Source organism: Dermacentor silvarum, chromosome 8 (genome assembly GCF_013339745.2).
Source record: "Dermacentor silvarum isolate Dsil-2018 chromosome 8, BIME_Dsil_1.4, whole genome shotgun sequence".
Lineage (NCBI taxonomy): Eukaryota > Metazoa > Arthropoda > Arachnida > Ixodida > Ixodidae > Dermacentor > Dermacentor silvarum.
In genome coordinates, this window is record NC_051161.1 from 116,840,236 (window position 1) to 116,853,367 (window position 13,132).

At 51.6% G+C, this 13,132-nt stretch overlaps 1 protein-coding gene across 1 annotated transcript in view; it reads right to left on the minus strand.

Moving 5' to 3' along the window:
* LOC119461636 (uncharacterized) overlaps positions 1 to 13,132 on the minus strand; it is a 51,480-nt gene that overhangs the window by 21,036 nt on the left and 17,312 nt on the right. Inside the window, exon 2 of the mRNA XM_037723001.2 lies at positions 11,370 to 11,521. Within this exon, the coding sequence (XP_037578929.1) occupies positions 11,370 to 11,521 (152 nt within the window). The remainder of the gene's footprint in view (positions 1 to 11,369; positions 11,522 to 13,132) is intronic.

Consider the following 13,132-nt stretch of genomic DNA (forward strand, 5'->3'; position numbering starts at 1 on the left):
AAGCATCTGGATCCACAACACCTATTGGCTGATTTCGTGGTCACGAGAAAATTCTCAGTAATATAAATATTGCGCATTTCAGTTAAATAAACAAAAAAAATATGTGTCTGCGGTCTCAAAGAGACAGAAAAACTATTTCACCTTTGCACTGAGAGTCTGCGCACGACAGTTACGCGTTGCTGCGTATGCTGCACTTAGCTTCCGAGACGAAACGCGCAGCGTAGTTACCGCGGCCGTCACGGGGTGCCGCCACGAGCCATCTGACGTTGAACCTTTTGGGCGGGGCCAGCGGGGCACTGCTACCTTGGGACCCCTTGCCGCCTCCCTGTGCAGCTTTCAGCACGCTTGTCGAAATGGAAGGAGCCACAAAGCCGCTGATGGGCCTGATAACTACGTCTAACTTAGCTTGAGCTTGAAGAATAATAAAGAAAAAATAAAACTGCGGCGAGCTTGAAGAATAATAAATAAAAAATAAAACTGCGGCAGGAGATTCGTGAGGTGACGCGATTTAATAGTGATGTCACCTTATGAATAGTTAGAAAAGGATTTTAGGGTCCCTTGAACTTGTTGGCGATCTCATCTCAACTCGCAATCATGCCTAAAGGCACGTTGTATACCGTGACGCCTCTAAAAAACAAAAATGTCACCGCTATTGTGGGACACGCCATTCCCTATAGCGGCGACAGATGACGCCACCTTTCAGTGGCCGGAAAATCGCAATTTGTTTAGCGGCATCACTACAGACAACGTGCGTTTAGGCGTTGTTGAGCAAAAACAAGCAGGTAATGCGCTCAAATGTGGTATTAAACTAAACTCGCTGCAAAATGCTTCCTATGTGTGAAAGCTGAGCCGAAATCAGCCTGCGGGTTACCTGAAACAGACATGTGTATCCGGTTGTGATATTTATGCAACGCTCACTATTGCGTAAATACCACGTACTGATAAAAAGACCAAGGAATGGCCTACAAGCTGTGGCGTCAAACATAGGTCTCAGGCTATTCCATATACTACGGAGGTGGTGTACAATCTCCCTTTTTCGTGCTGCTCTGCGTATATCGGAAAGACTGGGCGCTGTGTACATGCAAGATTAAGGGAACACGAGTCGTCTACATGTGGCAACTGTCAGCCGCACAATGCGTTACACTGCCTTCCGTCAGTCTCATGTTGTGGCCGGGAACCATAGCCTAACGACCCGGAAGATAATCGAGGCGTGGTACATAAACCGTAATAAACGTACATGTATCACTATTCCATCAAGTTGCGTTGCATGAGAAAGAACTTTGCTTTATAAATGACGAACTTTTCACTTTGTTTGTTTGTACACCTGTTGTTGTATACGTATGTTATTCTGTTCATCGCGAAAAAGTCTGGAGCTTAGAATGGGCGCTTGTGTTATCATGTTCTTGCGTGTCCATGTTGTGATGCGTTGGGAGGTGCGTGCGAAATATAAGATGGGAAGCCGCAGACAGCGGAATGCTCGATCTTATATTTCTCACGCCCCTTCTTGTGGACGCTACTGAATGTACGCGCGTGTGCATTCAAAGGCTACCTACGCTTTCTTTATCGGTGGACTTGAGTAAATGTACGCGTTCTGGCTTTCATAGACGCCAAACGGGTCTTTTATTTGTTTTTTTTAAATGTGGCTCACCCCTACAGAGAGAATGAATAAATTTAGGCCTGGGAGCGTACCATCGCCCTCTTCATGAACGTCGGACCCTGGCCGAAACGCTGCAATAAATGTTAGTCTTGTGTTGCGTATATATATATATATATATATATATATATATATATTGTAGTGAAGAAGAGAGACGCTAGTGGGTCGAGCGCTCTCGCTCAGCAACGGCTCTCGTGCTTAGAAGCTGTGGCTGCTTTGCCCGTCGACGTGGCGCTGCTCCGAGCCCTGCACAATAATCACCTTTAGAATTGGTGGAACCTGCTGGGTACCCTGAGACAATCATCCTGGAACCCCAGTCCCGCACCCTACCATCTACCATGCTCCAAAACGCCTCCCAGCAAACGCCTCCTCCCGCACCCACTGCGTGTCCCGGGGTGCCTCGTCATCGCGACCCTCCCATCTACACTGGAGCGGACGACACTGACGTGGACGAATGGCTCACGGCGTACGACAGGGTAAGCGCTCATAACAAGTGGGATGAAGCGGCCAAACTGAGCCATGTTCTGTTCTGCCTTGCTAGAGTGGCCAGCCTGTGGTATAACAACCATGAAACCAAGTTCCAGACATGGTCCGAATTTAAGACTTCCCTCGCCGATGTATTTGGGCGCCCTGCTGTCCGCAAGCTCCGTGCCGAGCAGCGTTTGCGAGAACGAGCTCAACAGCCAGGTGAAACATTCACCAGTTACATTGAAGATGTCCTGGACCTCTGCCGGAAAGTGAATTCGACCATGGCGGAGTCTGACCGAATCCAAAACATCCTGAAGGGCATTGAGGACGATGCCTTTAACATGTTGCTGGCCGAAAATGCTCGCTCTGTGGCCGGAATTATTACGCTCTGCCAGAGGTATGAAGAACTCCTCAGGCAGCGATCACTTACCCGTCGATCTCTACCGCGTGACGAACACCTCGCTGGTTTGGCTGCCATGTCCAACCAGACAGCTTTGCTCGCAGAAATGAAGGCGTTCGTCCGCGATGAAGTTGCCCGGCAACTCTCATTGATGGATTTTGCACAGCCGCAGCCGGTACACGCGCCAACGCCGAGTTTTGCGCCTCCGCTTCGCCGCGTCATAGCACAAGAACTGCGCGAGGTTTTGCCTGAGCACCACCAGCGCGTTCCTGCGGCTGCGCCTCACATCTACGCCTAAGGGATGGCAAGGCCCTAACAGATCCCGACGACTGTGCCACTCAGCTACGCGGAAGTCGTCACCCAGCCTCAACAACTCCCTCAACGGGGACCTCTGACGTACGCCGAAGTCCTCGCTATGCCCCGACAACACCCTGCCGTGCAATCACTTCACCAGCCGCCACGTCCAACGCGTCCTCCCACATGGACGGGACCTGCCGCAGTGACTCGGTGGCGTACATGTACGCCACCGAATCACTGCGGACAATCGGCCGAATCCGCTGCAGCGGACAATCGGCCGATATGTTTTGCGTGCGGCTACGCAGGCCACGTCGCACGCCACTGTAGTCGCGTGCAGTCGCCTAGCGCTACACCATATGCGCCAAGTCGTATGGTGGGTTCTCCGCGCCCATATTACGACGACGAACCTTGGGCTGCGTCACCACCATTCCGCCGATCTGCCCACATCCGCCGCTAACCTTCTCCACGCCGATGCTCCCCATCACCGATGCGGCCTCGTCCCGTAGCTCGGGATGAGGAAAACTAATCGTCGCAGTCCATGAGGCAAGGGCTGCGACGCCGTCGAAACGCGAAAGTCCTCAACGTAGCCCGACCATAGTGATAGACGTGTTAGTTGGCGGTGTACGCACATATGTCCTCGTTGATACCGGAGCCGCTGTATCATTTATGGACGCAACGCTTTGTCGCTTCCTTCGAAAGGTCACGACGCCCCTTGCCGGATTCTCCCTCCGCACAGGAGGCGCACAGCGTATTCACCCGATTGCGGCGTGCACCACTCGTGTTCTCATCGAGGACGTTGTGTACGCCATCGAATTTATTGTGATTTCTTCGTGCTCCCACGAAGTTTTCCTGGGGTGTGACTTTCTCGCCCGCCACAATGCTGTTATTCATTGCGCACTAGCCGAACTAGAACTGTCGCCGATCTCAGATATGACACCTGCCGATAATGCTTCTTTTGCGAACAAACTGCTCGTCAGGCACGACACCAACGTTCCTTCCAACTCGTCAGTGATTGTCTCAATGCACTGCAGCAGCCTCTCTGATTCCGTCGCACTACTTTCTCCGTCTGGCCGCTTTTATACTCGAAAAGGTCTGCTGCTACCTTTTGCGACTGTGAAGCTATTTTCATCTGTAACCCCTTCTCATACCCTGTGATGCCTGCTTCAAGGCGAATGTCTAGGTCATCTGGAGGTTATCGACGACGTACAAATTACGGATGTTCCCGAAGCCACGTCCTGCGCCAGCTACAACGCACTTGGTTCTCTTTCTACGTCGGACCCTTTGCCCACAGGTGTGTTCGATTCATCTATTGCCGATGGCTTCACTCCAGCTCTGCGTTCTCAGCTTCTGCGCATCTTAGAATAATTTCATTCTTCTTTTGATGTCGGGCAACCTTCCCTGGGCTGGACGTCTGCTGTCACGCGCCATATTGACACTGGCTCCCAACCACCATTGCGGCAACGCCCATATCGAGTCTCTGCCACAGAACGTCGTGTGATTAATGAGTAAGTGGACGATATGCTTCGCCGCGAAGTGATCCGACCCTCGAACAGTCCATGGGCATCTCCTGTCGTCATTGTTATGAAAAAAGACGGCTCGGTACGGTTCTTTGTAGACTATCGGCGCCTGAACAAGATCACTCGCAAAGATGTATACCCGCTGCCGCGAATAGATGACGCTATCGATAGCCTACAAGGAGCAGAATTCTTTTAATCTCTAGATTTACGCTCCGGCTATTGGCAGGTACCCATGGCTGACGTCGATAGGCCGAAGACAGCCTTTGTCACACCCGACGGCTTATACGAATTTAATGTCACGCTGTTTGGACTTTGTAATGTGCCAGCAACCTTTTAACGCATGATGGACACAGTTCTGCGTGGTTTGAAGTGGCACACGTGCTTATGTTATCTCGACGACGTTGTTGTTTTTTCCTCTGACTTCACCACGTACCTTCAACGCCTACGGCGTGTTTTGACGTGCTTAGCAAACGCTGGCTTCCAACTGAACCTAAAGAAGTGTCGATTTGCGGCGCGGCAGCTCACGATACTAGGTTACGTCGTCTCGAAGGATGGAATCCTCCCCGATCCAGCCAAACTTCGTGCCGTCGCCGAATTCCCTAAACCGACGTCCGTCAAAGAACTGCGCAGGTTCGTAGGCTTGTGTTCCTACTTCAGGCGCTTCATTCGCAATTTCGCCGCCGTCATATCGCTCCTGACGAAGCTCCTTGGATGCAATGGACCTCTCCATTCGTGTTCGTCCGAGTGCGACGAGGCGTTCACTAAGCTCCGTCGTTTGCTGACGTCTCCTCCCATCTTGCGCCACTATACGACCCAACGGCACCTATTGAGGTACACACAGATGTCAGCGGTGTTGGCCTCGGCGCTGTCCTAGCGCAGTGCAAAGAAGAGTTTCCTGAATATGTTGTGGCATATGCAAGCCGTACGCTTACTAAGGCGGAGACCAATTACACCGTCACGGAAAAAGAATGTCTGGCTATCATCTGGGCGCTTACTAAGTTCGGGCCCTATTTCTTGGACGCCAATTTGATGTTGTCACGGATCACCATGCACTATACTGGCTGTCGTCATTGAAGGATCCCTCACGCCGTCTCACCCGCTGGGTGCTTCGCTTCCAGGATTACGATATCCCCGTACTGTACCGCAACGGATGCCAGCATGCTGACGCTGGCGCCCTCTCACGTTCTCCCTTGCCTGGCGACAATGCCTGCTGCTCACTATCCCAGCTTGACGTTTCTTCCGTCGACATTGGGACCATCGCTTTCGAGCAGCGCAAGGGCCCCTGAATTACCTCCATCATAGACTTCCTTGCTGATCCGTCATCGCCGCGAACCTCTCGTGCGTTGCTCCGTCAAGCTCGCCATTTCGCCATTCGCGACGACCTGCTTCGCCGCCGCAATTACACCTCTGACGGCCGCCAGTGGTTATTAGTAGTACCTCGAAGCCTGCGTTCTGAAATCTGTGCATCGTTCCACTCTGATCCACAGTGTGGACACTCGGGACTTTTCAAAACCTACCAGCGCCTCCGACAACGCTACTACTGGCGAGGAATGTACAACTACGTTCAAACGTTCGTTCGCTCATGCCCCGACTGCCAGCGCCGGAAATCTTCACCCCAGCTCTCGCCAGCTGGTCTGCAGCCTCTACCCTACCCTACCCGGCTGTTCGGGCGCGTTGGCATCGATTTGTATGGGCCACTTCCCTTGACGTCGGCTGGTAACCGCTGGGCCATTGTGCCAGTAGATCACCTTACACGATACGCAGAAACCGCCGCTCTCCAAGCAGCTACAGCGCACGATGTTGCCTCATTCCTGCTTCGCCGATTCATCCTGCGGCATGGCCCTCCTCAAGAACTGCTCAGCGATCGCGGACGTGTCTTCCTGTCGGAAGTAGCTGAAGCGATTCTCAAGGAGTGCCACGTTGTTCATCGTATGACTACGGCGTACCACCCCCAAATGAATGGTCTCACAGAACGCTTCAACCGTACGCTCGGCGACATGCTTTCAATGTACGGTCACCTGCGACCACACGAACTGGAACGCCATTCTGCCTTTCGTAACCTACGCGTATAATACCGCTACACAGAGCACCACTGGATTTTCACCCTATTTCTTACTGTATGGTCGACACCCTTCGCACACCATCGACACCATTTTACCGTACCGGCCGGACGCATCCGAGTGCGTGCCTATTTCTGCCACGGTCAGGCATGTAGAAGAGTGCCGAGACCTAGCACGGGCCTTTACTTCCGTTGATCAAGAGCGCCAGAGGAGCACTCGGCGGTGACGCCACTTCCACAGTCATCTTCGATCCGGGAGCGCTCGTGTGGCTCTCAGTCCCTTTCACTGCCCCTGTACTCTCATCAAAACTGGTCCCGAAATATCAAGGCCCTTATCGTGTTCTCGAACGCGCATCTCCTGTGAACTATGTAATAGAACCAGTTAAGCCATCTTCAGACATGCGCCGCCGTGGACGAGACATTGTCCATGTCGACCGTCTAAAGCGTTACTACGACCCGCTCATCGTGACGAGATGTTAGGTCGCCGGACGGCTTCCTTATCGCTCCCGGGGGTGATTGTAGTGAAGAAGAGAGACGCTAATGGGTCGAGCGCTCTCGCTCAGCAACGGCTCTAGAACTTTTTAAAGCCCACGGGCCTCAGACTCTCGGCAGCTAAGTCCGAGTTGCGGCTTCTGCCACCGCAACACGGCCGCAACAGCGGCGAACCAACTATACACCTCTCCACAACGGACGGCTCGGATATCCCGATAGTGTCGTCGGTTCGAATTCTGGGCGTTACCCTGCAGGAGAATGGCAAAAACGACTTAACGATCACACATCTCACCAAAAAAGCTGAGGCAGTCATTCACCTCGCCCGACGCGTCGCTAATAGACACTGCGGGACTCACAGAAGAGAGCTTACTACGCATCTTTCACGCGTTCTTAATGGGCCACGTTCACTACGTTACCTGCGCTCACTCGTGGAGCAAAGGCAATGAAAGCTAAAGTGGACAACCTCATCCGAAAATGCACGAAACGAATACTTGGTATACCCATGACAGCAAGCACGCAGCGCCTGCTAGGCCTTGGGGTACATAATAAGGTCAAAGAAATCATAGAAGCGCAAAGAATGTCCCAGCTCATACGCCTGTCCTCGATAGCTGCGGGCCAGGAACTCCTCTCACACATAAGTCTTCCTATCCCAACTCAAGTCAATGATCCAACACCATTACCGCAACACCTCCGTGCTAAAATCACAGTACTACCCTTCCCCAGGAATATGCACCCGGTGCATAATCAGACTCGAAGAAGGGCACGCGCTGAATCCTTACTAAATGCGGCCACCCTACACGCGACAGACGTGGCTTTCGTAGATGCCGCTAAATACGTAGACAAACCCTACTTTGCGGCTGCAGCGGTCGCCCCTGACGGGACAGCCCTGAATGCTCTTACCATACAAACAAAGAAAGCCTGCGAGGCCGAATAAGTGGCCATTTTCCTTGCTCTAGCCCTCCCTCAGCGCGACACAATATTTACCGACTCCAAACCCGCTGCACTGGCATACCGCCGCGGTGCACTATGCCAGGCGGCCTTAAGCGTTCTAGCATCCGCTCAAATAAACGTAGAGAAGCACATCCACTGGTTCCCGGGGCATGAAGGCCTCAACGTTCAACCAAGGTTCCCCAACAGTAATGAGCTGGCCCATAATAACCTCGCGCGAGATCTGACGCGCCGCGCGGGGACGCGGGCCAGCTCAGCGGTCGGGAGACCCAACACGCACCGGGAGCCACTCCTCCCCTCTCACGAGATTTGCTCGCACTTTAAGTTATGAAGAAGGGAATTCCCCTCACCTCACCCAACACTAAAAAAAGCACAATTAACGCTTAGATTGCTGCAAACGCACAGTTACCCCAACCTCTATTATATGCAGCAAATACCTCCCAGATATAACAACTCCATCAAAACGTCTATGGAGTGACAATGGGACAACCCCGAACATCGCCAAGAGCGCCTCTATAGAGTTGACGCCCGTTGGTGATCCCGACTTCCACTTCGGATGCGGAGAGGCCAAGAAACACTAAGCCATCGATTACGGCTTAGTGTGGCGTACACTAGCAAATACCTTCACAAGATTGGACGAGAACGGGACCCTGATTGTAGCGTCTGTCACACTCCCGAGACAATAGAACACATACTTTGCTTGTTCCCTCAATATGCGGCCGAGCGAAGGACACTAAAGCGTAGTGTTGACTGTTTGGACTCCTGCCCCTTTTCGGAAGCCAAGGTTTTAGGCGCATGGAGAAGCGTTGAACATGCCCAGCGCACCGTAAGATCACTTTTGAACTTCATGTGTGAGATGGGCTTAGACGGTTGTCTCTAGGACCTGTGCAGTGTGCAGTGCGCGAAATGTGTTTGTGCGATGACGTTTTGTGTGGACAACACTACTCCTGCGTGTAGTGCGTGAAAAGTGCACAACCGCGTATTGGACAACGTGCGTAAATAATAGCTCATTGTACGATATCATAATCACCTGCCACCTACCATCTCCCACTTCCCCTTACCCCAGTGAGGAGTAGCAGGCTAGAGACACGCTCTCCAGGCCGACCTCTCCTCCCTTCTCTTCATTAAAATCTACTCTCTCTCTCTCTCCAGATATAAGGCCAGAATGACCTAAGTGCCAAAATCCAAAGTGCGACTTAGATCACATGCTGTGGCAGTGTCCCGCGCTAAACGCTTGCTTCGAGTCTCCTGCCACCGAGGACGACTGGATCAACCACCTCAGGAGCCCCGACAGGGTCCTTCAACACCAGGCTGTCCAGAAAGCCCAACATGTGGCTGGCGAGCTCCGACTCCCAGTCCCCACATGGGCGGAGCCACCGGGCCGGCCCTCGTAAGGGGTGCCCAGGCCCCTTCAGCACCTTCAATAAAGTTCATTCTCTCTCTCTCTCTCGTGATTATAAGCTGTGGCTGCTTTGCCCATCGACGTTGCGCTGCTCCGAGCCCTGCCTAATAAACATATATATATATATATATATATATATATATATATATATATATTGTCACGAGTCAACGCGAACAAGAGACCACACGTTGAATAAGACGGCGGAACAGCTTAAGAATCACCAGCACAAAAGACATCTTCTTCGTCTTCGAATACCCTGTCCTACTACTCAGAGTCAGTTAATGCACATACTGTCATCGTCGTTTAAACGTCTAGGTAGAGTACGCGTCATTTGCTCTCTCTCCAAAACAGCATCGCCTCGATGCTAGACAATAAAGTTCGCTTGGTGAAAATGAAAGTCGCTCGTACAGTCACTCGATGACATAGAGCTTTATGCGCACTACGTGCACAAGTTCAGAACGGTGTTGGCGGCGCCTTGTGCAGTGAGGGCTATCTGGAACGACCTCGTATGTGACGTCACTTAGCCGACGCAGCACTTTATAGGGTCCGAAATATCGCCTCAGAAGCTTTCGGATAGTCCCCGTTTTCGTATAGGCGTCCAGACCCATACTCTTTCATCGGTTTCGTAAGTTACAGGCCTATGATGGGCATTATAGCGACCTGCATCGTATGCTTACGCGTGCGAGCTGCCTGGCTTCTTCTGCACGTTGCGTAAACGCATCGGCATCCGTGTCAATGTCGTCAGGTTCGTGTGGTAGCATGGCGTCGAGCATCGTCCTTACTTCACGTCCGTGTACAAGGCTGAATGGAGTCATTCATGTAGTTCCTTGTTTAGCCGTATTATAAGCAAACGTGATATAAGGCAGAATCTCGTCCCAATCGTTGTGCTCTATATTCACGTACATGGAAAGCATGTCTTCGAATGTTTTGTTCAGGCGCTCTGTTAGTCCGTTTGTTCGTGGATGGTAGGCTGTTGTCTTTCGGTGACCTGTGCCACTGAGCATCAGTACGTTATCTAAAAGCGCGGCTGTGAATGCGGTGCCTCGGTCTGTTATGACGATGGTTGGTGTGCCATGTCTCAGCACAACATTCTCTATGAAAAATCGGGCCACCTCTTCGGTTGTGCCTCTCTGGATAGCTTTTGTTTCGGCGTAGCGAGTAAGATAGTCAGTTGCCACAATAACCCAGCGGTTACCACTAGTAGAGGTAGGAAGCGGACCCAAGAGGTCCATTCCGATCTGGTCAAATGGCGTTTGCGGTACTTGAAAGGGTTGTAGCAAACCGGCTGGTTTCGTTGGAGGTGACTTGCGCCGCTGGCACTCTAGGCAGGTCCGAACGTGATGTTTCACGGCAACGGGCAGTCCTGGCCAATAATATCTTTGCCACACTCTGTTCAGTGTCCGCGTATATCCTAGATGCCCAGAAGTGACCTCGTTGTGGCATGCTTCCAGTACTTCACTACGAAGAGCAGTAGGAACGACAAGCAAATAGCTTGATCCGCTCGATGAGAAGTTCATTTTGTATAGGGCTTTGTTCCTCAAGCAAAACGATGACAATCCTCTTGCGAAAGCTTTAGGTGCTGTCCGAGTTCGTCCGTCCAAGAAATTAATCAGGTCAAGCAACTCAGGGTCGTCACGTTGTTGTTGTGCAATGGTAGACGTGTCGAGAAGACCAAGGAATGCTGTTTCCTCTTCATCGGTCGAAGGAGCTGACTCAATGGGTGACCGAGACACGCAGTCAGCGTCGGTATGCTGTTTCCCTGTCTTGTGCAGGACCGTCATATCAAACTCTTGCAGTCTCAGGCTCCAACGTGCTAATCGCCCGGAAGTATCTTTCAGCGTCAATATATATGCGACTTACGGTGGTCTGCTCCGGACCACCATCAGTTACGATTCGATCCTCGAAGGGGCAGGAGGTCTGTCGAGTGAACTCTAAACGACACTTAGCGATTTAGTGATGCGGTGGACGCGGTTTCCATCATGGATCCGGCACCTCAAAAGGTGCTACGTAATGCGAACACATTTGTCTCGCATTTAGCGCTAAATCACCGCTGAAGGGTTTTCTGGGATGCCACATCCCACAATGAATTAATACCAACCATCCAACTGTCAGTTGTTCCTAAATCCACGTACCTCTCTTTACCGTCGTCTCCGGCCAGTGACCAAATGTAAGTAGCAGTCTGTGTCTCAGGATCAATCTCTGCTCTGCGCGCGGAGAGGCAGTCAAGAATTGAGTCGTTGTCGATGTCCACTGCCGCAATGGGATTGGGGAAGGCTTGAAATATCTGCGAATGAAATGGCGTCAACATTAGTTCATGAGCAGAAAATATATTTTGCTAGAGATTGAATTGTTGAGGACGCTATTGGTATTGGCATATGGTAAATCATTTTCGGAACCTATTTTTGTAAGAAATTTTAGAGTTCAACCAAACTTGTAACTTTACAGCCCTCAAGCGTCTCACCATTTTCCTGCTTGCTTGGATTGAGAAATTGCCCACACGCGTCTACAATGAGAAGTGGTTGGCCGGTAGTAATGAAATTGTGTTGCATCAGGCGACAAAAGGTCTTATTTGGCTTATTAAAGCACACACTCCCGTCTAACTGAACGAAGTTTAGTGTCCGAGAGCGCGGTATAAAGTCCCCGCCGTGGTGGCTGCATTTCGATTGGGGCGAAATTCAATATCGCCCGTGTACCGTGTATTGGGTGCGCGTTAAAGAAACCCAGGTGGTGGAATTAATCCGGGGTACCCGCTACGAGAATGCCTCGTGATCATATCATGATTTTCGGCCTGTAAAACCTGCGAACTTATTTTCATTGTGTTTTTTTTTCTTCGTCCTTCCTAAGTGACAGAAGTAGCGTCCGATATATCGCTCCATAGATGCTGCAAGCGAAAGCTGCTTGACTGTAGAATCACAGAGGTGTAGCCATTCCCAATGATTTGTTTTGCACTGAAACTGCCGCGCGACTGGCCGCTCGAGGCATTTTGCGCGTATTCGCTGGCTTCTTTCACGCTTGAAAAAAAGGTGACAGCTTGCACTAGGCCGCGCAATGGTCAAGACACGGCGAAGCTGGCCGATTGATTGCGCCTCGTGGTTGTACCTAGGCTTAACTTGGCTATGTCGAGGTTTAAACTCGGTTGTAGCTAGGCCTATACTCGTGTACGTCATCTGTGCTAGTACGGGAAAGGCTGCGGTAGTACTGGAAAGGTGTGCCGCGCCATCACGCCACCGCAGCGATAACGCTGCTGCCACAGCTGGTATGACGTCATGCTCTCCCGCAACATTGCGCTGCCGCCGCGCACCTTTCCAGTAGTACCCCAGCCTTTGCAGTACTAGCACAGACGACGTACACGAGTATAGGCCTATAGCTACAACCAAGTCCAAACCTCGACATAGCCAAGTTCAACCTAACTACAACCAAGACACGCAATCAATCGGCCAGCTTTGCTCTGTCTTGTGCTTTTCGCGGCGTAGTGCAAGCTTTCGCCATTTTTTTCTCCTGGCTCAGCGCGCCACGGAGAGAAGAGAGGCGGGGGTCGGCAAGGGAGGGAGCTGGCGAGGAGGAGACCGCGTGCGCATGCGCCGTGCCGCCCTCCTGGTTTCCTTGGCTACGGCGCGGTAGTTTCTTGATACGAACCACACATTACGGCTGGCTTAAACAGCTTCACTGTTAAAAGCACGTTTATATAGCACGTATTGAGCAACAGAAAGCTGTATCGGGAGTTTTACAGCGAAACTGTATATGCCTAGGCTGAAACACTCAAGGTCCGACCACAGAAACCATCCGCAGGAAATAAACCCATCGAAAGCAGGCGTCTCGTTCGCTTGGTGTATACCAAAATTGGCATTGAAGTGTACGAATGTATGACTAACACGACTGATAGGTATGAGATCAA